The 27,114-nt window shown below is 40.1% G+C and overlaps 1 protein-coding gene across 4 annotated transcripts; it reads left to right on the top strand.

The window, feature by feature from the left end:
* Nucleotides 1-1,308: 1,308 nt before the first annotated feature.
* inpp5b (inositol polyphosphate-5-phosphatase B) lies at nt 1,309-26,863 on the top strand. 4 transcript variants are annotated; one of them, XM_080039149.1, is made up of 23 exons: nt 1,309-1,629; nt 2,372-2,450; nt 2,714-2,811; nt 2,986-3,015; nt 3,128-3,238; nt 9,381-9,518; nt 13,466-13,559; nt 15,053-15,223; nt 18,238-18,339; nt 18,634-18,748; nt 19,767-19,883; nt 20,550-20,737; nt 21,203-21,314; nt 21,406-21,515; nt 22,443-22,578; nt 22,855-22,965; nt 23,215-23,380; nt 23,634-23,869; nt 24,036-24,143; nt 25,020-25,104; nt 25,616-25,743; nt 25,871-25,982; nt 26,412-26,863. In XM_080039149.1, exons 1-23 carry the CDS (start codon nt 1,572-1,574, stop codon nt 26,519-26,521), a joined length of 2,715 nt encoding a protein of 904 aa, XP_079895275.1. In that variant the 5' UTR covers nt 1,309-1,571; the 3' UTR covers nt 26,522-26,863. The 4 variants fall into 4 exon arrangements, with proteins under 4 accessions (XP_079895275.1, XP_079895276.1, XP_079895277.1 ...); XM_080039150.1 differs by lacking the exon at nt 2,372-2,450 and having other exon boundaries at nt 1,619-1,746; XM_080039151.1 differs by lacking the exons at nt 1,309-1,629; nt 2,372-2,450; nt 2,714-2,811; nt 2,986-3,015; nt 3,128-3,238 and adding an exon at nt 8,946-9,066.
* Nucleotides 26,864-27,114: the final 251 nt, after the last annotated feature.

Here is a 27,114-nt window from a genome sequence, read left to right as displayed (position 1 = left end):
TAATAGCAAAACCTCAACCTAGATTATCACCCCTTTGAACCATTGGGAGAGTGAAGCAGCTGTGACTCTATATGCACTTTATGAAACACACATGAGCAAGAGGGTGTTGTGAAGGTCTGCTGAAACATTTCAGTCAATGTAATCATAATGTGCAATTTTAGTAACTTTGGCTACCAATATTTTTGTGAATTGTGAGTTGCATGTCTTTACTTTGTGGTTTACAACATACATTTGAAGGTATAATGGTGTCATGTAAATGTTAAATGAAATCAGAATTGTTAAAATGTATTGTAGTTTTGTGTTCTGTATAACATATAATGATTTTGCCTAATAATAAAATAAATCTAATGAACTAATGTCTAATTTATTTTGGAATGATCATACAGTATATGTGGCAAAAGGAAATAACATTTCTAGAGGCTGATAACTGCAAAGGGGCCTACTTTATGTAAATTTTTCTGATAATACTTTGCGTGTGAAGTTTAACTTAAGTAGGAATTTGAAAGCAGGGTTTACTTGTAATGGAGTATTTTTTATTTAAGTAGATGATCAGAATACTTCTACCACGATTCCCAGAGATCTGATCTCAAAGTTAAACACAACACAACAGGTGGTCTTGAAGTGAAGTATGAATAAGTTTACCATAAGCAGTGCAGGAAATAGAATACCTGCTCCCTTTTGAAATATATATTTGCCTGCACGCATGTCTGTTGATAAATCAGATCGATATAGGTCAACATTATCTTATTGCAGATATTAGTCTGTGTACATGTCAGCTACTGAGTAACAAGAAACTGTAATGCCATATTAGATTTGAAGTTTCTAAACAGTTTTTCCATAACATACCCGCTGAAGAGCCATCTTTTTTTAATTATTATCTGCCAATATAGCCTATCATTATCAGTTGTATTAAACTCGCATATGATTCAACCTTTTTTTTAAATAAAGGTATTGGTTGGGCGGTGCCCTGTCAACTGCTTCTCTTCTGCAGGTTTGAACCCAAACTAGGTCAATGTTCTGATGTAAGTTCCTCTATTTTTGGTCTGTTGCAAAACAAAATAGAAAAAAAAGGTTCACAACTGAACAAAAATCTCCAACCAGGAATACAACATGACCTTATTTTTAAAGCTAAATAAATGAAATACAAATAACTTTGTTTTTCCTCCAACAAAAGGCCATTTGAAGCGTTTGACAATTGGCTGCTAAAAAACCTCCTCGAAATGCGATAGGGCTTTGTTGTGTATAGGCAGGCTAAGCCTTTTTTGAGGCCTATAATCCAAACCGAACTGAGTTGATGTTGACAGCCCAGATGTGACGTCACCGCGGGTGCACGCAGCGATTCCGAGTCAGTGCGTGGCAGGCTGGGTCGGGCCAACAGCGCAGGAAGAAGACAACATCTGGATCGAAACGAAAATAATGTCAGATTACGCGTGGGTCCCGAGGCGTCTCCCCTCCTTCAAAACACTTGGAGAGAAATAGCTGGGCTGTCACTGAAACTCCTCCGGGTATTTGCGTGCGTCAAAGCGCGGGGCCGAAGTTGTCTCACAAGAAATAGCCACTTCAACTTCACCATGGATCAATCCGTCGCACTTCAAGAAACTCTGGAAAGGCAAGAAAACTGCATCATAGTATCCTTTGAGACCCGTTGGGCGCTGGTTTATGGGTCCCCCACGTTCAAGGCGAAGGATTACGTGGGTCAAACTAAGTTGAACTAACAGGTCCAGAGCCCGGAGAAAGGCCTGTAAGGTAAGGGCTCTGGCTAAAGGTTGACACCTTTCTGAGGAAAATACTGCAACATCACTTGATTTAAATCGGGACAATCCACTTACAGTGAACGTAGTTTTCAGCACTAGTGTCGGTTAAATCGGGCGTGACTTCCGAAGGATAGCCTATGGGCCAACACTTGTAGAGAGGGTTTTCATCCACAAGGTGGCGACTTTTTCTCGCCAGTGGTGGTGGAAGAAGTGTAGGGCATTCTTCACTGAAGTAAAGTTATCAATACCAATTGAAAGGATATTTAGTCCTAAATGAGTTTTGCATTCGTCATGTTACCAATGTGACAGTCGAAGTTTTATCACTATAATGTTCTGAAATTATCAAAGGTAAAAGTGCTGTTTATGCAGCAAAATTAGGCTTATTTCATTATGTAGGCCTTACTGTATAGGCTATAACAATTTATTAGTCTACTATCGATGACCAGTAACATGTAAGGAGCTATACAATCGTGATATATTTTATAAACTGCAGAGCTTATTTTTAAATTATGAATAAATTGGAGTAATGTGGTAATTTCCTAGTGAAATAGTAAAGGGGTAACTAAAAGAACACAAGCAAATATTTCCGCTATATTCTTAACTAAACTGTCAACATGCTGTACAATGCGATGTCCTCTTTGACAACATTACAGAGAGCAGGCTGCTGGGATTGGTGGAGTCTTCAAAAGAACATGCGTGAGTTTTAATCAATGAGCTATAATATGGCTTTGGTGTATTACTAAACGATATGCTTGTTTGCCAGGGCTTCAATGTTTTTTTGAAAGGAAAGGGGCGCCACCATTATACAACCAGCATTGTGCAATTCCAGGCCAATGGCACAAAGTGGCCTCGAAAAGGACCACAGTGTTGCATCACAGTGACACAGTAACTAAAATTATATCTTCTATTGAAATAGTAACTAACACAGCTAACTAAATTACTAATGTCATATGTTGTAGAATCTTTATCTACACCCATCGAAGGATGGCCATAACTGCTGATGACGTGTCACTGGACGACATCATACCCATCTCCCTCAACTTTGCCGTCGTGGAGGGTGAGCTGCTTTCAGATGATGTCCCTCTTTACAATAAGACTTAGGATACAAAATGGTTACTGTCTGATGGTGTTGTGTTCTTTAGGACAATTGTTTCTACTGAAAGAATGTCATGAGTGTCAATTCTCTGACGTGTCCTTACACATTTGTCTTGCTGCTGCACTCTTTTCTTAGCTTCCTCACCAGAAGAGCTTGCGGTTGTTGGTGAGTTTCCCTCCTCTCCATCACAGCTGCAGTCTTTCTATGCTACAACGTAGCTGATTCACCACAAGATGAACATCTCATTTTCCTTCCTGTGTTCTTCCTCCGACTGTAGGTGGTGACACCAGAGTGATAGTCAGCTACCAGGACGAGGAGCTGGAGCTCAGGCTTCCCTTTGGGTCCCACTCACGATGCTTCCTCAGTGAGGTCAACAGGGTGTGGAGCGGTAGGTCAGGCCCCTGGGAGACATACAGTTCATATGCATTACACGACATCCAGCTGTCACTTCTCTAATTGAGGATTTGCACACTCTTTAAGAATTCTTGAAAGTTTGTGGAAATTGTAAGAGAAAAAAAAAGCAGTTTGAAAATGAATGGGTCGAATTTCACTGACATGACACAGTCGTTGATAACTCATGTACATGTGGAAACTACTCTTCATTCAAACGGTACAGTAACACAAGCATGGAGGCTCATCTCTCAACGTACATTTGCAGACCATTCATTATTTGATGGATTGGATGGTTCAAAAACAGGAAGGCCCTATGTGTGAAAAAACCCACACATAATTATTACCGCATGTGTTTGGAGGAAACCTGCTTAGCCAGTCCACATTTGCCTTAAGGTTACGTAATTTGGCAAGCCATCAGTAGATACGTTTACTTTTCAAATGTTATGTTAGTTTACTGGAAAATAAATGCAAAAACATTTATACATTTGAGGGACTCTTGGTGGATGTGGTTCCAACTTTTTAAAGATATTTTTTTTTGGCATTTTTATGCTTTATTGATAGTGTTGAGACAGAGTTGAAATGGGGCAGAGAGGGGAGTGACATGCAGAGAACAACCGCGGGCTGGAAACGAACCTGGGTCCGCTGCTGGCAGAGGCCCATGGGGGGGACGCCCTACCAACTGAGCTAAGGGCGCCCCCATGTGTTGTCACCTTATACGTCACTGACTGGCTTATGCGTTAAAGCGACTCTTACCTTTGGTGCATTTTTACACTTTTTTTGCACTCCTAGCATGGAACAAGGGTGTGGGGGCATTGGAGGGAGGCGGGATGGTATGATAGTGCTGTAATTCTCAATTGCAGCATGGGTGTGAGTCCCTTTAAGCATGGCTGAAAAATAAAAGGGAGAGACAGGTAGACAGATAGAAGGGGTGGAGTTTGGATGATCTGCTCGGTTTAGTTTCTCTCTGTCACAGCAAACACTTGCAAAGGAACAAGACGAAAGAGGACGTGGAACTTCCTCTTCAAAAGCTTTCTTGAACTCACTTTTACCTTGTGCATGCTGTTCATCCGAATGGAACGGGTCATTTAAGGGTTAACTGACGGTCCGCTTTGTTAGGGATGTGACAGTTTTGCCACTGGCTCACTATTTTTCACAGTGGAAACCCCATATAGGAGCCACAGCCAATATGTGTGTAGTGTGCTCCGTGGGGTTTGACTCCCGGGTGACTGGTTGACGCGCTGTGTGTCTCAGTGTTTGTAGCCTAGTTGTGGTTGTTAAACAATGACTGAACCAAGCGATCATCTCCGGTGCAGACCGTTTATTTTGACACCAATTACGGTACATGTGATTACGGAATACATAGACATTTATAATGTCTATGACGGAATACGTTTGTTAGTTCCTCAGTGATAACAACTGTCAGCTTCTAGCGGTCAAAAACCGTGAGCCCTTCCGGGGTCAAACAACAAACAAACAATCAAGTGACACACCTTTTATACCTGTGCCCCAGGCAATAGGGCAGTGACACCAGGTGGACAACACATGACATGACAACATATAGATACCCAAAACTGGCTCTTACATTCCGGCCCCTAATTGCTAGTGACGGATGGAACTAACAATTCAACTAAATAAACAAAGAGCCATTATGCATTAACATACCTCTTTGGCTACCTTTAATAGACAGTTTCTGTCTCTTTGTGATAGTGTTCCCGCTGAACTATGGTTTCATGAGTGGGAGCTTCCTCCAGCAAAGTGATGTGAGCTAAGCCTTTCCCCATTGAGAATACCTGTTCTCCATCGCATTCTCTCTCTAGCTTCAAGGTCTTCACAAGCCTTTTGGTACAGCTGGAGTTTGTGATCTTTGGTGGTAGAATATTCTTCACCTTGGAGCAGTTGGATGGTTCCGTCTCCATTTGCATGGTCAGACTGAAGCGTTTCCTCCAGTTTATTCGCTTCGATCCTATTCACCAGAGCAGAGGAGAACTCTGCCTCCATGGTGCCACTGTTTCCATTCAGTGGACCACTCACTGACCATCCCATCACCGTCCTGATAGCATACGGGCCATTCCCACAGCTGCTGACGACCTCCCTTGGTTCCAGTAACCTGGGAGCATTGGTTCCAATCAATAGGTCGACGTTTGCCTCAATACTTTGGATGTTAACCTCTGCTAAGTATGGCCACTTAGACAGATCTTCCTGTGTCACTCTGTCGTCAGCAGTCACTGGCATCTTCTCCTGTATGAGAACGTCTGGCAGCGCAAAGAAATCACTGCTGTCGAGAGCAGCAATCTCTAGACCAGCCACAGAGTAAGCAGTTTCAACTCTTTCTTGACCCATTGTTCTTAGTAGAAAGCTGGTTCTTTTACCTGCAGCATTCAGCTTCTTCGCTAGGTGTTCAGAGCAGAATGTGCCTGAGCTGCCAGGATCAAGGAACGCATATGTTGTAATTATATGATTTCCATTAGAAGCCTTCACCTTTACAGGAAGAATAGACAGAGCAGACTGGACCTTACCGGCCCCTGTAAGTCCACATGTTGTGACTACAGCAGGCTGTTCATTGGCAGGTTCCTCTTGCTGGTCCTGAGTTGGTTGCCTTTCTATATGAAGCAAGGTAGGGTGAGTTTGACCACAGATGTTACATTTTATGCGCCTCTCACAGTCACGGCTCATGTGACCCACGCATAAACATGCAAAACAAACTCGCTTTTCACGCAAAAAAATAATTTTTTCTTTGTGTCCTTTTCCAGTGAGCTCCTTACACTCGTCCAATGAATGCCCACGAGCACAGTAGAGGCATCCAGCTTTCTCCATTTCTGTTTGTTCTTCGATTCTTTCAGTGAAGTTTGTAGAAGCTATGGTGGAGGCAACAATACTTTCCTTAGCTCTGTTCCTGGGCTGTGCGGTAAACCGGGTTAAAGTCCTTGGCCCTGCAGCTCCAAAACCGGGGTCCTGTATGTTGCCAAACAATGGGTCTGACAGAATTCTGACATGGCGTTCAACAAACGACACTAGGTCCTTGATGTGTGCTCTGTCGTTTGTTCTTTCCATAATGTCATGAGCTCTGGCTCTCCACTGGTCTCTTGTCCTAAACGGTAGCTTGGAAATAATGGCCCTCATGTTAACTGGCATGTCAAGTTCCTGTAAGTACTGGAGCTCCTCCATAGCGTTGCAGCAACCACGCAAAAACAATGCATAGGCTTGGAGCGCGTCCACATCTTCAGCTCTAATTGACTCCCAGGCCAAAGCTTTCTCCATATAAGCTGTTGCAATTGTATAGTGGTTGCCAAAGTGTTCTTGTAGGAGACCCTTTGCCACTCCATAGCCACTCTCAGGATCCATATGCTGGCAGCTACGCACCAACTCTCGCGGCTGTCCTCTGGTATATTGCTCCAGGTAGTATAGGCAATCGGCTTTGCTTGCCTTTCCTTCAACTCCTTGCTCGAATGCCTTTATGAATGACCTGTATGTGAGAGGGTGTCCTTCAAAGGTGGGAATATCTCTCGGTGGTAGAGACAAGTAGTGCTGTTGTTGCACCAGAGCAGCAGTTATTTCATTTTGCTTGTGCATGATATGAATTATGTCGTCGGACGGATTTGGATGACTACCATATTGTTTTGGTTTGCTATCTGACTGAGCAACTGTAGGCTGGCGCTGTGCATACTGTGATGTTGCCATGATGTTTCCTAACAATTGCACAGGTTGTTTTGGCCGCACGACAGGTTGCTTTGGCCGCACGACAGGTTGCTTTGGCCGCACGTCCATTGATGTTTGTTTGTCAGGTGGTAATGAGGATTGTGCCCAGTGAATTTGTTGCACAGGCCTGCATGTAGGCGTATACTCCTTCGCCATGGGATTTAGGACAATGACAGAGTCCTCTTTCCCTTTTCCCTTTACAAAATATGAATTCATTCCATCTGAGCCTTTGGAAGAAGAACCTTTTGTTTCCCATGCCTGCAGTACTGCCAACTTTGCATTAGATGCAGCAAGGTCGGATTCCAAGTCAAGCTCCTCCATCTTGCTTTTGAGCTGTTGTTGCTGCTCCTCCATCTTGCTTTTGAGCTGTTGTTGCTGCTCCTCCATCTTGCTTTTGAGCTGTTGTTGCTGTTCCTCCAAAGCATGTTTTTCTTTGAGGACAGCTTGGCGAGCAAGAAGTGCAGCTGTCTCGGCCTCGGCTATCATACGGCCAGTGGATGCGGTGCTTGACGTACCACTGCAGTGGCTCTTTTGACCTGAGTGTTTGCTACCCACATTTGAAATACTGTCATCAGGACAGACATCATCCTCCACATGACCAGAATATACACCGAAATGACCATTGCATAAACCCCACTGTTTAGCCTCAGCAATAGATGAATTATTTGACAGCATTTTTGCTTCAAACCAGGTTTCATGCTTTGCTTTTTCTTCAGCTGGCAAAAGGGTTAACAAGGAATCATGGCTGAATTTAGCCTCATTACACACCTTTATCAGTTTGTCAAGAGCATTTTTTACCTCAGTTTCTTCATTATTCAACATTAAACCTTGCAATGTTTTTCTTATCACACCTGCTTGATTTAGTTTGTTTACTCTTTCCTTTTGTAAACTGTCTAATTTACCAACAAGCGCCTTTGCTGTAAGTTTAACCACCCTCTTTGGTGGCAGTGCCTCAGCACCACCAGTAGTGCTACTTGCCTTTTTAGCAGTTGGCATTTTGCCAGTCCCGTTTACAATGTCCGATGCTGCGTTTCCCTCCATGATGACCAACAGTCACAAATCAGTTCAATAGTTCGCGACACAAAAGTCAAGTCAATGCAAAGTCTACCGTCACGTCAGTTGTCACCAATGCATTGGATTTAGAGCCCGGGCATGTGTGCACACATTTTAAATGGCCAGTGTAGCGCTACACGTACCTGCCCTTTAATGTTGCGGTGTGCGCCGTCCAGTAGCTTGCGTACGATGTACTCCACAGCCGTAGCCTCCAGCGTTAACACCGTAGCCCCTGGTTAGACCCGATGATGTAGCTGCAGCCCTGACAGCTCCCGCCGGCGATTCTCCTCGAAATCCCGCAGCCTCCAGACGCCCTCCACCGAAATCCCAACAGCTTCCCGGTCCATCCGCAGCCCGAAAACGTCCTCCAAAAAGGTACAATAGCCGCTGCTGCGCAAAGCTACCGGTAGCTTTCCAAGTCCTTGTGCCGCCTCTGTATTAGTTCACTTACTTGCCGAGGGTTTTCTGCAGATCCAACGGCTAGTTTTGAATAAACGGCGGGTTTTTGACAAATATAGGAGCCACAGCCAATATGTGTGTAGTGTGCTCCGTGGGGTTTGACTCCCGGGTGACTGGTTGACGCGCTGTGTGTCTCAGTGTTTGTAGCCTAGTTGTGGTTGTTAAACAATGACTGAACCAAGCGATCATCTCCGGTGCAGACCGTTTATTTTGACACCAATTACGGTACATGTGATTACGGAATACATAGACATTTATAATGTCTATGACGGAAACGTTTGTTAGTTCCTCAGTGATAACAACTGTCAGCTTCTAGCGGTCAAAAACCGTGAGCCCTTCCGGGGTCAAACAACAAACAAACAATCAAGTGACACACCTTTTATACCTGTGCCCCAGGCAATAGGGCAGTGACACCAGGTGGACAACACATGACATGACAACATATAGATACCCAAAACTGGCTCTTACACCCCACGTGAGCCTGGACGAGGACACGGACATGTTGTTTGTGGCACACTTCTTTGTGATGATCTAATAAGATGAGCCCGGAGATGGAAAGATTAAATGACCTGGTACCTCCTGCTGTTAAAAGGAAGGGGGTGAGAAATGGTAAAGGTAAGCAGATCCAAGTGAGATCTCTGTAATGCTCTGCAACACCTTATGTACAGTTAGATATACCCATATAAAACCTGTGTGTAAGAGAAAAAAACTATAAACCTGTAAAATTCTTACCACTCTTCTATTTCTTTAACACAAGTGGAGATGATGAATAAGAATTATTGGTTATACAATGACTCCATTACCATTATTGTTGTTGCTCTAGCTTCTTCATTTTTGCCTCAGCAAGAGTTCTGACCAGGCTCTAACTCACACAGTATTCCGATCATTCCTAACTAATTTCAACTCTTCTGCTTTCTCTGTTCCTTCAGATGTTTGCAAATCTCCCACACAGGCACCCACGTTTGAATGGATCAGCAAGTACCAACACAAAGCCACCAGAGGCCAGGGAGTTGTCAAACAGGCCCTCAGCACAAGACTCTCTAAACTCAAACAATACCAGAAAACAGGTTTGTAGTCTTATTCCTATTTTTTTCCACAGCCAGCGGTTTTTCATGTTTCATGTCAACACTCAATCGAATGAGGGTCAACCAGAATGACAGACCCACCAGGAGTAAAAACAAACAATGATTTCAATCTCATAATATTATGAAAAATATATATAAAATTCAACCAAGTCTTCTGCATCGTATTTAGTGTTTGACTGGCATAGATAGCATTGCAAGGATAAACATCTATTAAGATGTTGCATTATTTTATTTTATTTTATTTTATTTTATTTTATTTTATTTTATTTTATTTTATTTTATTTTATTTTATTTTATTTTATTTTATTTTATTTTATTTTATTTTATTTTATTTTATTTTATTTTATTTTATTTTATTTTATTTTATTTTTTATTTATTTATTTTTTTTATTTTTTTTTTATTGAATTTAAAGTGGGTGGTTTTGTAACCAGTTGTACAAACCTAAGTTTTAATAAATGCACTGTCAGAGGATGTCGGCACACAATACGACTTGTTTGACATCAGGGCAGAAAAGACACATGGGTGTCACTATTAACATTTACTATTGCTCTCTCTCATTTTGTGTCACAGTAAGTCCTGACAGTGCTGAATGGAATGTGGTCATTGTCATTGTGGCCTGCCGTGGCATAGGGAAATGACTGCCTGGAAAGTGATTCAGTCAGTATGTAAACTTTAAGGTGCACAGAAAATGAAGAACTATAAATACCAATCCAGGGAATGTTGAGACATAGACAATTAGGAAAATAAAAATTAATTATTGTTTAAATAATTAAACAATACAGAATAGTGATATATGAAACACAAATCCAGGGGTAATGTACAATTTGTATGTTTGGTCAGCCATTTCATAAACAAGATTTAATACAACATAATACTTTTGCATGCGGCGCTATGCTGTCAGTGTCTATGACATGTATGCATGTCATATGCAAATCAGACAAAATAAAAGTATGTAGGCCTGAATGTAGGGTTAACAAAAAAAGAAACAAAAAGTAGACTTATGCAAATCATAGCCTTCCAGACTCTCCATCAATATGCCACTCATAATGTTCAGTGTTAGGCTATATAGGACGCTGCAGTCGTATAAACAGGAATGGAAGGATGGTAACAGTATTTGTCCTCTTGAGGTGCATGAGCTATTTTTAATAGACTACCGCTGTACTGTGGTGGAGCAGTGTTCCAGATCTTAGTTAGTTCAGCCTCTCTCCTCTCTGCAGCATACGAAGGTAAACTCCTCCTACTACTACTACAGCGCTAGCATGGGCAGGTCTCACTCAGGCTGGACATTGCTCTTCTACACAGTAATCTGTGGGAGCGGTGCAGGGAGATGTCTGGGCTGATGAGAGACACTGGTATGACCAACATTTCTACATCTGTTTATATTTTAGCAGGTGTTGGAAGCAAACACCACTGCACCACTATGTAGCACTCAGTCGACCTGAATTAACTAGCTTCCTAGCTAATGCTACCGAGTAGAAGTGGTGGTTTTGGTCTTGGAAGCAGCTTTAATTTCACAGAAGCTAACTTTAGCCATATTAGCTGGAAGGCCAGTGTTCGTCAGGCAGGAATAATGATTTGTTTCCCAAAATAATTTTTTCGTCCATGTTGTCTGTTGATATCTTGATATCAAGCTACCGTCAATATATCGGCTTGATACACAGCCACTAGTCTTGACTCCGGGCTAATTAATGTTCATGCTGTTTATGCGGTCGCTAAGTGACTGAAAATGACACACCTGCTGTGGTTGGTGTTGTTACCGACACGAAATTGTGTAATTCACCGATTCCCTGTTTCTTTCTTTTTTTTTGTCTTGCTTCTTGGTCAATTTGCTGTTTTATTCGTTCTGAAGTTTGAGACTTTCACTTGTGGTGCACCCTGTTAGCTTACTTGGCCTGTTAGCTTTAGCTTTGTCTGCAAACTTTCACTGCTTGCTGTTACCTGTGAGGAAAAGACAAAGACAGGGATTTTTTATATATATATATTTTTTTTTTATGTGCAACTGTAAGATCTGGAGTTGAGAATAAAAATACATCCCTAAAATGTTTTCAACTTTACTTGTTAAGTGTTTTTATGACATGTAATTTTGGATCATGCATGCAAAGTGGTGCAATGTTGACCTTTGTGCAGTGGCGGTTAGAAAGATATGACAATTTTAATTCTCAAGAACAACTTGACACTGACTGATCAATCGGAGATAAATAGTGAGGCACAGGCCTGTGGAATTGCAGGCAGTCAGACTCAACTTCTTCTATGAGGAAGTTTTAAGCTCATTAGCTGAAGACTAAAGCATGTGCAGGAATGAAAAATGTACCATGTAACACATGACCCTCATTTGGCCAGGCTGTCATTCAGGTCTTTTGGTTATATATTTTTTTAATTACATATTTTAAATTTATTTATTTTTCAGATGCTAGTGAATCATTCTGGAACTAGGCAGCTAAGTATTTCACTTTGCATTGTGCGTTAATGAGACCAAAAGCTGGTGCATTTACTTTATGTTGATCTGTGAACGCACATGTTTTGGAAGTCAAAATTATTACAACAAGATGTTTCATTAAGTCAGAGATTTAAAAAAAAAAATAACTCTTTATACAGTCATGTTTTATATTACTTTTGATCAACCTGATATTCAAAGCAATTTACCATGAACACTGTAAAGTTACATGTTGGGAATGAACACATGGATAGGAAAGAACACTTTTCATTTAATTATGATAAATGATAATGCTTGTGTTCTCTTTTTTTTAAAAGTTAACTCCGTAAACTCTTGAGGCAATTTAACAAGTGCATGCGGGGTTGTCTGTGTGTCTGTCTGTACACTCTTCAGAAGAGCATTTCACAGTTTGCTGGTGGTTTTCTCTGTCAGACAAAAGGTCATGATCTGAGTGTGAAAAAACGGATGCCACAACCTGTTTTCTAAGAAAAGTTTGAGAGATGTCCTTTTGTTGAAAAAGAAGAATGCAGCAAAAGATAAGGTTGTATGCCAACTTGTAATAATGAGAACAGCAAATTCAGTTTGTCTCAGACATTTTAACTTTTTGGATTGTTTGAATAGGAATTACATTTTTTATTTCCCAGTTCCATTTTTTTCTCTGCATGTTTATGATTCCCTTTCCCATGTAACCCTGTAGTTGAAGACACACGAAAGAAAACAGATGCATCATAGATAGTTTTTCTTCTCACTTTCAGGAGATGAATTGGATTTTTCGGTTGGCCCAGTGGAGGTCATGTTAATCAGAAAAATACAACAATGTTTTCCTGTAGAAAAAAAATCTAATCTTTTTGGTCATTGGGCAGAGCTGTTGGTCAGGTGCTATCTTAATGTATCCTGCTATACTTGTAGAGTTACATTTCCTACTCACAGAGTGTGCCCTTCTTTCAGAGGAGCCAGCTGGGTTCCCTGCCAAGCTGCAGCAGACAGGGGCCATGCTGTCTCATACTTCACAGTGACTCCCCCATTAAAACCAGCTACTTAGGATGCAATAACTGTAACCAACTGCAAAAGACTGTCTCAGCTTAGCCCTCACTTTTATCTTGTTTGTACGTGTCTGTTTTCATTCTTTGTCATGATACACTTTGATTTATTCTCAATAACATTGTTTGAAGGGTTAAAGTAAGGATTTGCTTTGAGCTGATCGTGCTTATTAAGAGTGAGTTGTCCCAGGCTCCGCTGTCAAGACTACCTAGGCCAGATTATAAAATAATTTTGATGGGAAGGGCTCCCTGAAGCAAGCAAGACAAGGTGACATGTTTAGTCTTAACTTGCAGGCAAGGGATTAATTAATATGATTCAATGTGTAGGCAGTTCCAATGGACATGGAACTGTGGTTTAATGCTGATGTTTACTTTTATGCTCTTTGTTTTATCATAGTAAATTAAATCATCACTCAATTAATCATCCTTTATTTCTCTTGCTCTTCCCAAACAGAGAAAACATCGGACAAAAAGGGAACTCCAGAAAAGGAGAAGGGTTCCAACAACGGTGGCACACTGAAGTCCAAAGCACATTCCTTCCCAGAGAGGTAAGGCCTTTGAATCAAACAAAACTCCTCCCACGACTGTATTTAACAGAATGGTAGAAAGAACCTTAGAATATGCTGCTACTAAAGTGGAACTTCAAGATGCCCAGTGGAGTTCTCTTGAAACAAAGTTTTTTTCATCATTTATATTCATTGTTAGTTCACAATATTGTGTTGCTTGTATCCAGATATGTTGGATGCATTTCTTTTGTCAGAAATATGTGTGTTTTGTTATTTTTAAACATTCATGGTTTATCTTAATGTTTATATACCGACTTACTTTATCTTTCCTGCTTTTTGCTTGTGCATTGCTATTGCTGCCTTTCTTGCTGCGTTATTTTGAAGCAATTATATTGATTTGTTTTATTTTACTCTTGTCCCTACATTCATTATTTGATAATTGTATGATCTGCATTCCCTCTCATCTTTATTTCCGATGTATCCTGTCTGGACTTTTGCTGTGATTAAATCAGCCCCCACCACACCTAGGATATTAAATCACATCCTAGGTGTGGGGCGAAACCCTAAACTTCCTGAGGGGTTTAAGTAAACCCATCATATCATTTACCTAATCCTGAGCAACTCCCAGACCCAAATAAGCATTCAGTCATCAAGAGCCAGACTTCATTAATCCATTGTTAATCATCCTACCATTAGACACTGTCAACCTCAAGGTATAAAGCAGCTCATTTTGTGTATAAAACTCAGGCAAGACCCTGGCAATACTCAAAGCAGGATGCTCCTTTCTTCTCTCCATCCTGCATGCTTGGTTCAAACATCTCAGTGTGATGTCACAGGGTACGTTTTGATATAAATTAAGTAAAATGATTGAATATTTTGTAGATTACGCTGAGTCAGCCTAAAATCTACACTCTGTTGTTTAAAGTGTGAACTATTAGTGCATAAAAGAGCTAAGTTCAATTTATTTGAGAACTTTCTTCCACCAGTTTTATAACAGGCAGTGTGTACGTGCCTAGCAGCAGAGTTTTAAATTAAGATGTGATGCAAATTTGTTCAGTGCAGTTGTTTGCTGCCACTTTTGGAATAAAGTATATACTCTATGATGGAGTTTAGTTACAAAATATTCCTAGAAGATTCCTGGACTCTGGGCATATTACATTTCCTCTTCTCCACTCAGCCTAATTTTATATATACCGCATTGGAAATTGAGCTTCACTTCATAGCCAGGGTCCTGTTTTTCACTGGGATCTACTGTACGTCTTGAGCACAGATCAATGTCTCTGTTATGCCTACATTTGTATTTCTATCTTTCAGGTGAGGTATGACTTGATGCATTTAGGCTTGAGAATCTTGAATGTGAACCCGGGGAATCTATATTGGCACTTGAATTGACACATCCAAATCAAATGCACAGCTTTGCAATCAGTCGTTCCCTCTCTGAGAGCACACCACTGTGACAAAATGAGTTGTTTCTATCTTGGTCCGTCTCCTCTCTCAACACACATAACTGTGACTGCTTCTCTCCCTGTGTTCAGTCAGGGCATCGCTGGCCGAGAGGACCGGGATGAGCTGGTGCGCTCCTCCAGCCACACCACGTCTAACAAAGCTCAGATACTGGCCATGCCACAGTTTGGCCTGCGCGACAACCTCATCAAGTGTGAGCTGCTGAAGAATGAGGACATTTACACTTACCTGGAGGACTACAGGTATTTTACTCAATTAACTCATTGTTTTTTTTTTCAGTTTGTAATGCGTTTAAAAATGTACATGTGTTTGGTAGTTTCTTGCAGGCACATGGAGGTAGAACTAGATGATCTTGATACAACCTAATATCACGTCACTATCAGAGAAAAAATGTTGTTCTACCTGAGAATCAGTAATGAATTGAGACTAGGGTGGGGTTAAAGGTGCTTCAATAAACTATCTTATCTAGAGGAGTGTGATAGGATTGTTCCCGGTTGTTCGGCCTGAGACAGCTAAGAAAGTCAATTTGAGTATACCAGAAATACTAAGAAAACGCAAGATTTACTCAAACTCTTTTTGAGCCTCATATTACTGCATTATGATTATTTTAATTTTTTTCAATGGAAACCAAATCTAAAGTTGTGACTTAAGTAGGGCTGGCCCGAATTATTCGAATATCCGAGTATTCGTTTGATAAATTAGTATTCGGAGCTCAATTCAGTATTCGGATTTTTATTTTTTTATTTTTTTTATTCTTTTAAATAAAATTGTAAAAGCACCTCAAACTGCAACATATTTTGTCAGCAAATAATGATTAGATACACAAGTTATACAACAATTGTAAAATACACATTAGATTTTGATTTAAAATATATTATCGAATTATTTGAACTTTGACCTAGTTGGCCGCTGACCTTTCAAAGCACAACCGGTGATATCAGCTATAGGCTACATGATGTTACCAGAGCGAGGCAAACTAAAGCGGCACCAAGCGCAGTAGAGAGAGAGATGGAGGAAGAATAGATTATGTGTTCCTCTTAACTGTATAACACAACATTAGCGCGATTTTGGAAGGAAAAAGTAGCCTAATGCTTGGCGTAATGCTTAAGTTAGCTTACCTTAGCTGTTCGTTTACGTTCGTAATGCAGTGCTGCTATCGCCCATCATCAACAGTGACTTGCTTGCATCATGGGAATACACGGTCAATAATGGATATAATATGGACACAAAAGACTATCAATATTGGACCTTTGTATGGATTAACAAATCCCCGAAAAGATGCATGTTCCGGGATGAATTGAAAAGCTCCTGTAAGGGTTACGATGGCACAGGACAGCTGATTTGGAACGGAACAACAGCTGTTTGCTTCCACGGGGAAAAAAGTAAGGAACTCCGACTTTATTACCGTTCGAAAGTTATTAAAGCATCAACAAACCACGCAGCATGCTGTCTTGGCTCACACACTCGGTTTCAGGGAGTACATTTGGATTATTAATGTTGGTTTTGATGGTGTGTTTTTTTAGAACGAGTATTCGAATACTCGCTCGGAAAATCTAACGAATATTCGAAGCCTGTAAAATGGTATTCAGGCCAGCCCTAGAATAAGTATGTGCACTTCGAGTGTACAATGCAACTGAAAGCACCGTTTGGAAGAGTTATGTAAATGGAATGAGTCGGCGTATGTGGGTTAGTATTTCTGTGAGCACAGCTCTTTGCTAAATTAAGCACTCCCATCAGACACTGAAGAAATGGAGCAATCCAGTGCATTACAATGCTGTAGCTCAGGTTGCAGCTCTTTATCTAATTGCTTATTTATTGTAGAAATGAATATCCCTGTAGGGACCCAGACCTTGTTTTTCTTTAAGGAAATGGTTTGAAGAATAGTTATTTGCTGAAGTCAGTCAGCATCAGTATTTAGCTGTAAACCACACTGCCTCCTGCTGGTGGATCTGTGCCTTTTTTATTATTTACAGCCATATCATAAATATGGCAAATAATAGAAAGATAATAGAGATGTAATGGGAATAGAAGAAGGGATATTATAAATGAAATGTTTAAAATACAACCACATCGATCTAACAAAAGAAAACTACTGTAAATACTGTGCTCATATATGTAAAAATGATTAATGGTATTCAGTGTAAATTTAAAGGGAAAGAAATGATAGGAATATACAGAAGCACTCTATTTAGCATTGTTAGAATGTTAGTTCAGTAGACTGTACTGTTATATTCCAATTCTTGTAAATTACTTATTATTAGTACAAGTTCCCCATAACCCAAACATGAAGCTCTGGTTAAGTGGGAATTCTAGATTGTCTAAAGATGTGAGTCTGAATGGGTTTGGTGGTTCATGTCTATATGAGCTTGAATACTTGCCTTTATCAGAAACATTAGATAGACAGAAACATCTGCGTTGTGTTGTGACATGTGCACATGGCCTGCTTTCATCTCATATTACAGTAAATGCAAAGAATCCTTGCTGACCTGCAGATTAGAATGGAAAACAAAAAGCTCAAGCAAGCAGCATTCCAAGATTTTTGTATAAAGAGCACTTCAGCATCTTTCCAGTTAGCTGAGGGAAGGGCCATTAGCACAGAAAGTCAGCACAAACTAAAGAGCTCTGCTCCGGTGCAGCAGCATTAGCAGAGCAGCAGCTGCCTGAAGGTCAGGGAATAAAGGCTTTTGAATAGAAGGAAGCCCACTTTCAATCTAGAAACTGCAGAAAAAATCTCAGTGGGAATGTAAATGACAAGGGCCCAGACTCTTTCCATTCCTCACCATTTAAGGTGCCCTTCAGCGAGGCTCTTATGTTCCTGTGGGGCTCCCTTAGTGGTGACTATTTTTACTGTCTCTTTGTATTGTATGCAGCTCTTATGTGAAACTGTGTAGGAGTGTAAGAGCTGGAGTATACTCAAAACTACTGTTTACAACATGCAGTTCTGAAGCTATTCGATAAGCAGTTCTGGCAGAGTATACTGGCACCTTAAACAAAATCAGAACAGTTGTGCTCATTCAACCTCTGTAAAATAACATTTCTAGACATGACCATGTGAGGACTACCATCATTGTTTCACTATTATAATCTCCCTACTATTATGTAGATTAGATATTAATATAAAAGACTAGAGATCCTTGAGACCATCCCAGTCAGCAGGATACAACTCAAGATAATCACAACTTGTTCACACAAACTGTGGCTCTGAATACCTCTCCTGTGTCTGCCCACTTCTCAACTTTCTACTGTTCTGTTTCAGCTTTTATCTTGGCACTTACAATGTGAATGGCCAGACACCAAAGGAAAGCCTCCATCCTTGGCTGAGCAGCACTAACAAACCTCCTGACATATACTGCGTGGGGTAAGTCACATTCACCCCGCTGGAGAAAAAGCCTTTTGCTTAATCCCATTACACAGACAGACATATACTGCTCAAACCTTTGACGGATGAATCCAACATTGATCCTGTGTTTTAAGTCGGAGAACAGGCCCACCCACAGATTCAGCACTATGTGTCCACTAATCCTGCCTACGTTTCAGTTTTCTACTTTAGTGTAGAGGAGTTAAAAAGTTTGGAGAAAACCATATAACTTGCTTGGTGAAGCTCAACACAACATAGGGAATCAACTCTTTTACCATTTGTCCCTCCTGATAGTTTCCAGGAGCTTGACCTCAGCAAAGAGGCTTTCTTCTTCAATGACACGCCCAAAGAGCTGGAGTGGACAAAGGCTGTGTCTGAGGCCCTTCATCCCGATGCCAAGTATGCCTTAGTAAGGAACCTTTTTTTTCCTTAAATCTTTTGTTTTTCATGTTTTAACTTTGTTCTTAACCACAAGTTGGTATCTGGAATGGACATATGCATGTTATTGAACAGTTGAACAGCCTTTTTTTTTATATGTATCCGTAGCACATGTAGAGCTCTTCAGTCTGTTCACTTTTGGCTGGTTTTACATGTTAAAACATTTATATAGCAAATTTAATTGTAAAGGGGCAGCTACATCATGCATCACATCATTGCTGCCTGTGCCCGTATTATTGTCTACATAACACTATAGTACCATCACATTACATGAATTGCTACACTATATATTATATATATTATAGCTATATTATTCCTGTTTATTTGACGAGCTTAGTCAGGCTTTACTTGTTTGGTCTTTCTCTTTTTCTTCTACTTTTTCCCTTTTATCTACTTCCCTAATCTGAGCGTGCTGACTCTAGCATATTAGCTTCCTCTTTCTGTGGCAGGACTGTTTTGTTTTTGTCATTTTAGGGCTTACATGATGTCTGTACGTCTGTAGCCTGTATAATCACTTCAGTAATTTCTTTTGCAACTGTCAATGCTCCGACTAAAGCACACTTTGCTGATCTGTGACATACGCTGTATAGCTCAGCGAGCTGAAAAAAAATGTTTTGGTTCATGGAGGATTAACAGAGAGGTTTAGCAAGCTATTATGCTTACTCCCATGCAATATTGCTTCATAACTCTGTAATGTTATTTTCTGCTTCTGTTTTCTTTGAGATAAGACATGGGTGACACTTCACAGTCTTCAACTGTAACTATTGCCATTTGTCATCGTAGTTGCGGGTTGAACCGCAGTTAAGATGCCAATCTTGGCAGCAAAAACTGCATCAAAACACATTTGATCCTTTTTCATGTGGCTACAGGGTCACTTAAACCCCATTGACAATTTATTAAAATAAAAATATCCAGGAATTTTTAATGTCCTCCGTGACATTTTTCCCCCTTGCCTTGTATGTAATGATATTTGTTATCTACTGCTATAGGTGAAATTGGTGCGTCTTGTGGGCATCATGCTGATCTTCTATGTGAAGAAGGAGCATGCAGAGTTCATATCTGATGTGGAGGCTGAGACTGTAGGCACCGGCATCATGGGAAGGATGGTAAGGAATGATTCTCTCTTTAATATATGTTTCTATAAGCACTGAGCTGTTGAGAGAAGCCGGGATCAGAGACCATGCCTCAAGCATGCACCCAAAAGAAAAGTTGTCGCTCATTCCGTCACGTTGCAAAAACCTCCTGTTTTTTTCACTTTGTTTACTGTTGTTCATAAAATATAACATCAGTCCTTGTTGTTTTCTGATTCACTATCCTTTATCTTGCTTTGTAAGAGATGTAGTCAAATGTTTTTCATCCTAATAGAGTTTCAACCCGACAGGTATCAGATACCAAAACTTTCCACATCAATTTTGGACTCTTCACTTTATAGCAAATTCATCCCCAAAGTGCTCCATCCTGTTACTTTAAATCTCTATTGCAGAATAGGTTATTCTTGTCTGGTATGTGGCTGTGCTCACTTAGCAGTCACTGCACTGTAGAGCAAATGGCTGGCTGCTGACCAATGGGGCCTTTTTGTAAGGTTACTCCATCCTTTCTTGCAGTAAAAAGGGACTCGTTTATGGTCTGCACCAATCACCAACTGAAACATTTCAAATAACCAAGTGTTTGCATAACTAATACAACTTTTAGTTGGGGGCTTTTAGTTGTGTTTCTTACATTATTTTGACAGAATTTTTCTCTCTTTATCTCTTTTTATCATTGAATTGCAGGGAAACAAGGGTGCTGTGGCAATCCGTTTCCGCTTCCACAACTCTGATATCTGCGTGGTCAACTCTCACCTAGCTGCCCACATTGAAGAATACGAGAGACGTAATCAAGATTACAAGGACATTTGCAGTCGTCTCCAGTTTCGCCAGCTCGACCCGTCTCAGCCTCCTCTCACTATCATGAAGCACGAGTATGAAACCAATTAAATATTATAGTCACAGTGTCTTCATATGTATTATGTTTTTTGTTTGTTTAACCATTGTTACAGTCATTATTCCACTATATCAAGGACAGACTGAGAATTTGTTGTGTAAAACCTTTTTAATAAAACGGTAACATAAATACAGGGATAAAATGACATAACAAAATAAGATGGAAGTAAATCACACTTAAAATATAAAATAAAATAAAAAGTTAAATAAAATGAGATGAGTAAGAGTGCATATAAGCTTCTGACACGTATTTGTTTTACTTTAGTGGTGTAAATTTGAGACTTAATAAAGCGAAAATTCAATAAGTTATTCACCTTGCCTACGTTAAAGTTAAATCGGCCCCTCTGAAGCCATAAACATAACAGAGCCTATCTAATATCCAATTGGCCCTTACCAAAGTTAACTTAATTTCTCTTCCTCTGGTCCTCTGCTTTCTTCACCAGTGTGATTTTATGGATTGGGGACCTCAACTACAGGATCAGCGACCTTGACGCTGACAATGTGAAGGAGCTAATAAGCAAGAAGGAATTTGATACACTGCACAATTATGATCAGGTAATAACACTGATGGTCCCTATTTAAATATCTCTCAGTCATCGGTGGTGTTTATGAGTGGTGATGCTTAACGTCTGTACATGGTCCCCAGCTCAAGAGGCAGATCGATGAAGAGGCTGTGTTTGTTGGCTTTGTGGAGGGAGGCATTGATTTCCAGCCCACCTACAAATATGACACTGGCTCTGACAAGTGGGATACAAGGTAACCTTATATGAACACCTGACTGGAAATAGCAGAATAGAATTGTTTTGCTAAGGAGATCATTCTTAAATGATACAATTATGTTCATAGTTGATGTAAGGATAATTACAAAAAGAAATGTGAAGTACTCCAACATGATGTGAAGTGGCTTCTTGCAGTGAAACAGAAAACCACAACTAACTTTAATATGCAATGGTGGCTTTTAATAAATCACTTAAAGGCCTACTTCACCGGTTTGAATATGAAGGTGTATTGAATTCTGAGATCCTATGTAGTATAAATGTGCGAAAAAAATTGAAATCGGTTCATCCTAGCCTGAGAAAAGGCCTTCTCGTGACATCTGTGATGTCACGAGAAGGCCTTCTCGTGACATCACAGAAAGAGAAATATAGGGTTAAAAAAAAAAAACTTACTTTGTAAATATTACTGTGATGTCTTTTACTGTGACATCACAGTAATATTTACAAGTACGTTTTTTTTAACCCTATATTTCTCTTTCTGTGATGTCACGAGAAGGAGAAATATAGGGTTAAAAAAAACACTCTTTCTGCCTTTTCTCAGGCTAGGATGAACCGATTTTAATTTTTTTTGCACATTTATACTACATAGGATCTCAGAATTCAATTCACCTTCATATTCAAACCGGTGAAGTAGGCCTTTAAGCCCTCCAGTTTTTTCGCAGGTTTATAAAATAATCAATAAACATGCTACACAGTTATTGTGGCCCTAAATGGCAGGAGCAGTGTTGTGTGTGTGTGTGTGTGTGTTGTTTTCTGCTCCTTCACCTCCTGCTAGCCGAATTTTCCATATGATTTCCTTTGACCAAGTGTGAACTTACAGACCTCATTTTTGCCATACTACTTTGTTTAGTAAAACATGTAATACACGACGTTCTTGAATATTAACATGTGTTCTTCTGCTTTTAAGTGAAAAATGCCGTGCGCCTGCATGGTGTGACCGTATCCTGTGGAGAGGGAAGAACATTAAGCAACAGCATTATCACAGTCACATGGCTCTGAAGACCAGTGACCACAAACCAGTCAGTTCCCTGCTTGTCACTCCGGTAAATGATTCAGCATTCTAACTGATCTCATCTTTAATGTCCCTCATGTAGTCTCTTGTTTGAGGAAATATGCATTTCTCCATCTTTGGAAACTTATTTATACTTTTAAAATGTATGGGAGGAGAGAAGAGATGAGGAATCAATGAAAAGTGCATAAAGATTCAACTTAATCTGCAATGACCATATCACAAACTGTATCTATTGCAGTATTATTTAAGGTTTTATATAACAATTTGATATATGCTGCATTGACATTTTTCCTATATGTTCATACAGATCAAGAGAGTAAATACTGTGGCCTATAAGAAAACCTTCGAAGAGATTGTACGCAATATAGACAAAATGGAGAATGAGTGTATTCCGTCCGTAACCCTGTCCACACAAGAGGTAAAGTTCCCCCATCACATTTACTCCTATTACAGTACAATGGGAGCTTGAATACCACTGATTCACATTGTACAATTGATTTCCTTCTCATTATCTTCCTTTGATAAATCGCTAAGTAAGCTGCCACTGATAAAGCTGTGTATTGATCTCGGGCTGTGAGCCTAATGCACATACTTAAATAATGCATTTGATATGAAATGGAGTACACCTTTGCCATCTTGTCTCATGGACCCTTCCCACTTCTTTCAGTTCCACTTTCAGGACGTGAAATTCATGCAGCACCATGCAGAGACATTGCGCCTCTTCAATGACGGGCAGGTCCCGTGTCAGTTTGAGTTTATCCAGAAGCCCAATGAGCACACTTACTGCAAGCCCTGGCTCACAGCCAACCCCTCCAAAGGCTTTATCGCTCAGGGTGAGTAGCACTTGCTGTCAGTGTCAATAAGGGAGTTAGTTGTTAATAAACTATATTGTCCTGACTTTTAGGTTTTAGAAATGGTGAAGTACACAGGCTTTTTTTTCTTGCAAGATGAATATTCATCATCTATTGCGGTTATCTGGTTGCATTTCAAATCCCTTCAAGAGAACCAGCTCAGTAAGTGCTTGTTGTGACCCGAGCACACAACATAACAACTCACTTGTGAATGTGCATCTCTCTCAACATCTAGGTGGTTCTGTGGACATTGACCTTGAGGTCTTTGTAAACCGCTCAACCGCACCTGAACTCAACTCTGGAAAGGATCAGATAGAAGAGATCCTGGTGCTCCACCTGGAGCGCGGCAAGGACTACTTCATCCCCGTGACGGGAAACTACCGGCCCAGCTGCTACGGCTCCTCCATCCATGCATTGTGTCAGCTGAGGGAGCCCATCCAGGACATGCCACAACACACCCTCCGTCAACTGGTTAGTGCTCCAATGCGTGGAGCAACACTGTCCTTGAAATACCTTCTGTGTTGACTCGTAGGCTACAGCATAGTAGTGCCTTTTCTTATAACTTCGCAAATTTGGAGTTAAACATTTTTTTATTCATTTGATTAAACTTATTTTCTTTGCTTGTCCTCAAAATCAGGCGGAGATGTCTGGAAATGAGAACACGGCAAACACTGAGAAGCCCCTAGACATTCCTAAAGAACTCTGGATGATGGTGGATCACTTGTTCCGCAATGCAATCCAACAGGTCAGATAATGTGTTGCCAAACCGTGTTTCTTGGTGCTTAGAAGATCTTTATTTGTCATCGTTCTCAACATTTACAAAAGCATTTAATGGCGAAGAAATTATTTGCACTCACTCTGTTCAATAATGTAACAGACAAAACATAACCAATGCAAGTAAAATATATGAGTAATCTAAGTTTGCACACACACACACACACACACACACACACACACACACACACACACACACACACACACACACACACACACACACACACACACACAGTCTGACTATATCCATAAAGTTATACAAACAGTAGTAAGTACAATTTGTGTACCAAGGTTCAACAGTTTTATGGTCTGTGGGTTGAAGCTGTCCCTGAGCCCGCTGATATGGGGCCGGCAGAACACGGGGGGGGGGTCCTTAACAATGTCGTCGGCCTCCTTCCTATACTGCTGGGTGTAGAGGTCCTCCATGGGTGGCAGCTCGGTCCTGGTGCATTGCTGTGCAGTTTTCACCACCCTCTGTAAAGTCTTATAGTTGAGGTCGGTGCAGCTGCCATACCCGGTGCTATTTTGTGTTTCTTACAAGGACAAATAAAGGAAAGTTGCTGCACACAGGAGCTCAGTAGTGTTACCTGCAAACCAAGTAGATCTGTAGCCTCTGCATTGATTTAGTGAAGGGAAATATTACATTTTTATAACCATTATTCAGGTAAACGAAAAGCACAACCATGCTTTTGATTTGAATTGTCAGTCCATTGCAGCTTCATTGCTGCTGAAACCATGAGAGCATTTTCTACAGACCTAGCAAACGTTTTCAGCTCCTTGGCTTAATAAATGTGTTATTTTTTTCCAAGTACACAAATGTTTAATATTTACTTTTCTCCATTTGCAGGAAGATATATTTCAGCAACCTGGGCTCCGGAGTGAATTTGCCGAAATAAGGGATTGCCTTGACACTGGCATGCCAGATTCTCTCCGTATCCTTCATAACAATGGTCATCATAGCCATCAGTGGAATAGAAAAATATTGATTATTGAATATTTGAGAAAGTAAAGCAGTGTCATCCATACATTATTTTTTTGTTTTAATAATGTACACTAGTGCACTGGTTTTTTCAATGACACCACAGATCAGCCTTTCAACGTTGAAGGCTTTTTTAGTGTTCACATTCATATTAGACTCACACTGTTGGACTCCAAACCCCTGTAAATAATATACGTTACCCCACCCCCCTCACCTTCGTCTTTGAATAGTGCAGCCAATGCCCTTACCGTGATTTGTTTCAGTAAAGATGCAATATGCTAAAATACAAAAAATGTGTCAGTTTCCACATTTTGCAGTCTATTTCTGTCTTGTCTGGTTAACTGACTGCTTTAAATCAATCCCAGGATGTAATAATGTCATTGATTGTTATTTTGCACCTTCTACATTTCAGAACAGTCAGATTCTGCACAAGAATTATATCCTTGACTCTGTTTGACCTGCAGCTGGCAGTAACCACTCAGTGGCCGAGGCCTTGCTTCTCTTCCTAGATGCCCTCCCAGAGCCTGTGGTTCCCTTCTCCATGTACCAGCAGTGCCTAGAAAGCTGCTCCAGTGCCAGTCAGTGTGAGAAAGTGAGTGAGACAGCCTGCAATTCATCGTGGATCACCGTTTATCTATTCCAAAATGTGTTCAATAATAGTATTTTAAGTTAATCTTTGGCTTTTTTTTAAATCTAAGGTTTATTTATTTTGTCTTCAGGTTATTTCCATGCTACCTCAGTGCCATCAAAATGTGTTCAACTATTTATCTGCCTTTCTCCGTGAGCTGTTGAAGAATTCTGCTAGCAATCATTTAGATTTCAACATCTTGGGTAAGAAAATAAAGCAGCATGCACCTCGGTCTCTTTTCATTTGTGAATTTGTTATTATTAGATCTTTATTTGGTTTGTATTCAGAATGCTGAGTAGGGAAGTAAGGGAAAGAATAACTAATAAAGCGATGGAAAGTGAGTGGAATCCTGTTTATTCTGTATCGTTTGACTGTTCGCACATATTATCTTTAACTGTAAAATGTGCAGGGTCTGTTGAAGATGACTTTATGCTTGCTTAACCTACCTCTAAAATTTGATGATAACAAAAGGAATGATTGTACCATCTAAAATGTAATCGTTTAAGATTGTTTATTTACATTTTTCCTAATCTTTGTCACATTAGTTGAAACGTGCACTTTAGACCCTACAACAAAAAAGGAACCCTTTGAAATACTATTCAATTTGAATAATACATTTTGTTTCTGCACAGCTACCATTTTTGCATCCTTGCTTCTGAAGTCGCCTACGAAGCAGGATCTTCCAGAAAAGAGGAAGACTCAGGAGTTCTTTCAGCACTTCCTGACCCAAGGCTCTTCCTAGATGGAGGACTTCTCCCTCTTGCCCTTCATGCTGATGTATGAACCCTAAAAACTGTACAGAACAGTATTTGAAATAAACCGTAATGATTTCTTATATTCTTAGATGGCTCTTTCTATAGATATAGTTTAATTACTGTAAGTGACAAGCTCTTGTCTTACAATAGTTTGTTTCAAAAACAAAGTTTGTGATCTAATGCACAGATTTTATTGTATATCATTGAGCATCTGTAGAGACCTAACATTTTTTTAATGTATGTATATTTTATTTAAAAAAGAAAATAATTTGTATATTAATGTTTCTGATCTCAACAGCATATTGTTTTTATATATAAAAAACTGTTTCAAACAAGGCGTGTGTCACTGGTTATTTTTATATCAAATTGCATTATTGCATGTTGCCCGTCACATGCATAGATAGTATATAAAAGATCACAAGTCAAGAAATTGAATGTTCCGTTTTCTGTGTGTGTGTGTGTGTGTGTGTGTGTGTGTGTGTGTGTGTGTGTGTGTGGGAGGGTGAGAGAAAGAGAAAATATACATATGCATCTTATTGAATCACATTTGCAACATAAAATATATATTTAAGTCAAACAT

This window comes from Ammodytes marinus (assembly GCF_949987685.1).
Source record: "Ammodytes marinus genome assembly, chromosome: 13".
NCBI lineage: Eukaryota > Metazoa > Chordata > Actinopteri > Uranoscopiformes > Ammodytidae > Ammodytes > Ammodytes marinus.
The sequence above is the reverse complement of the archived record's forward strand: the minus strand, read 5'-3'. Positions and strand labels throughout refer to the sequence as shown.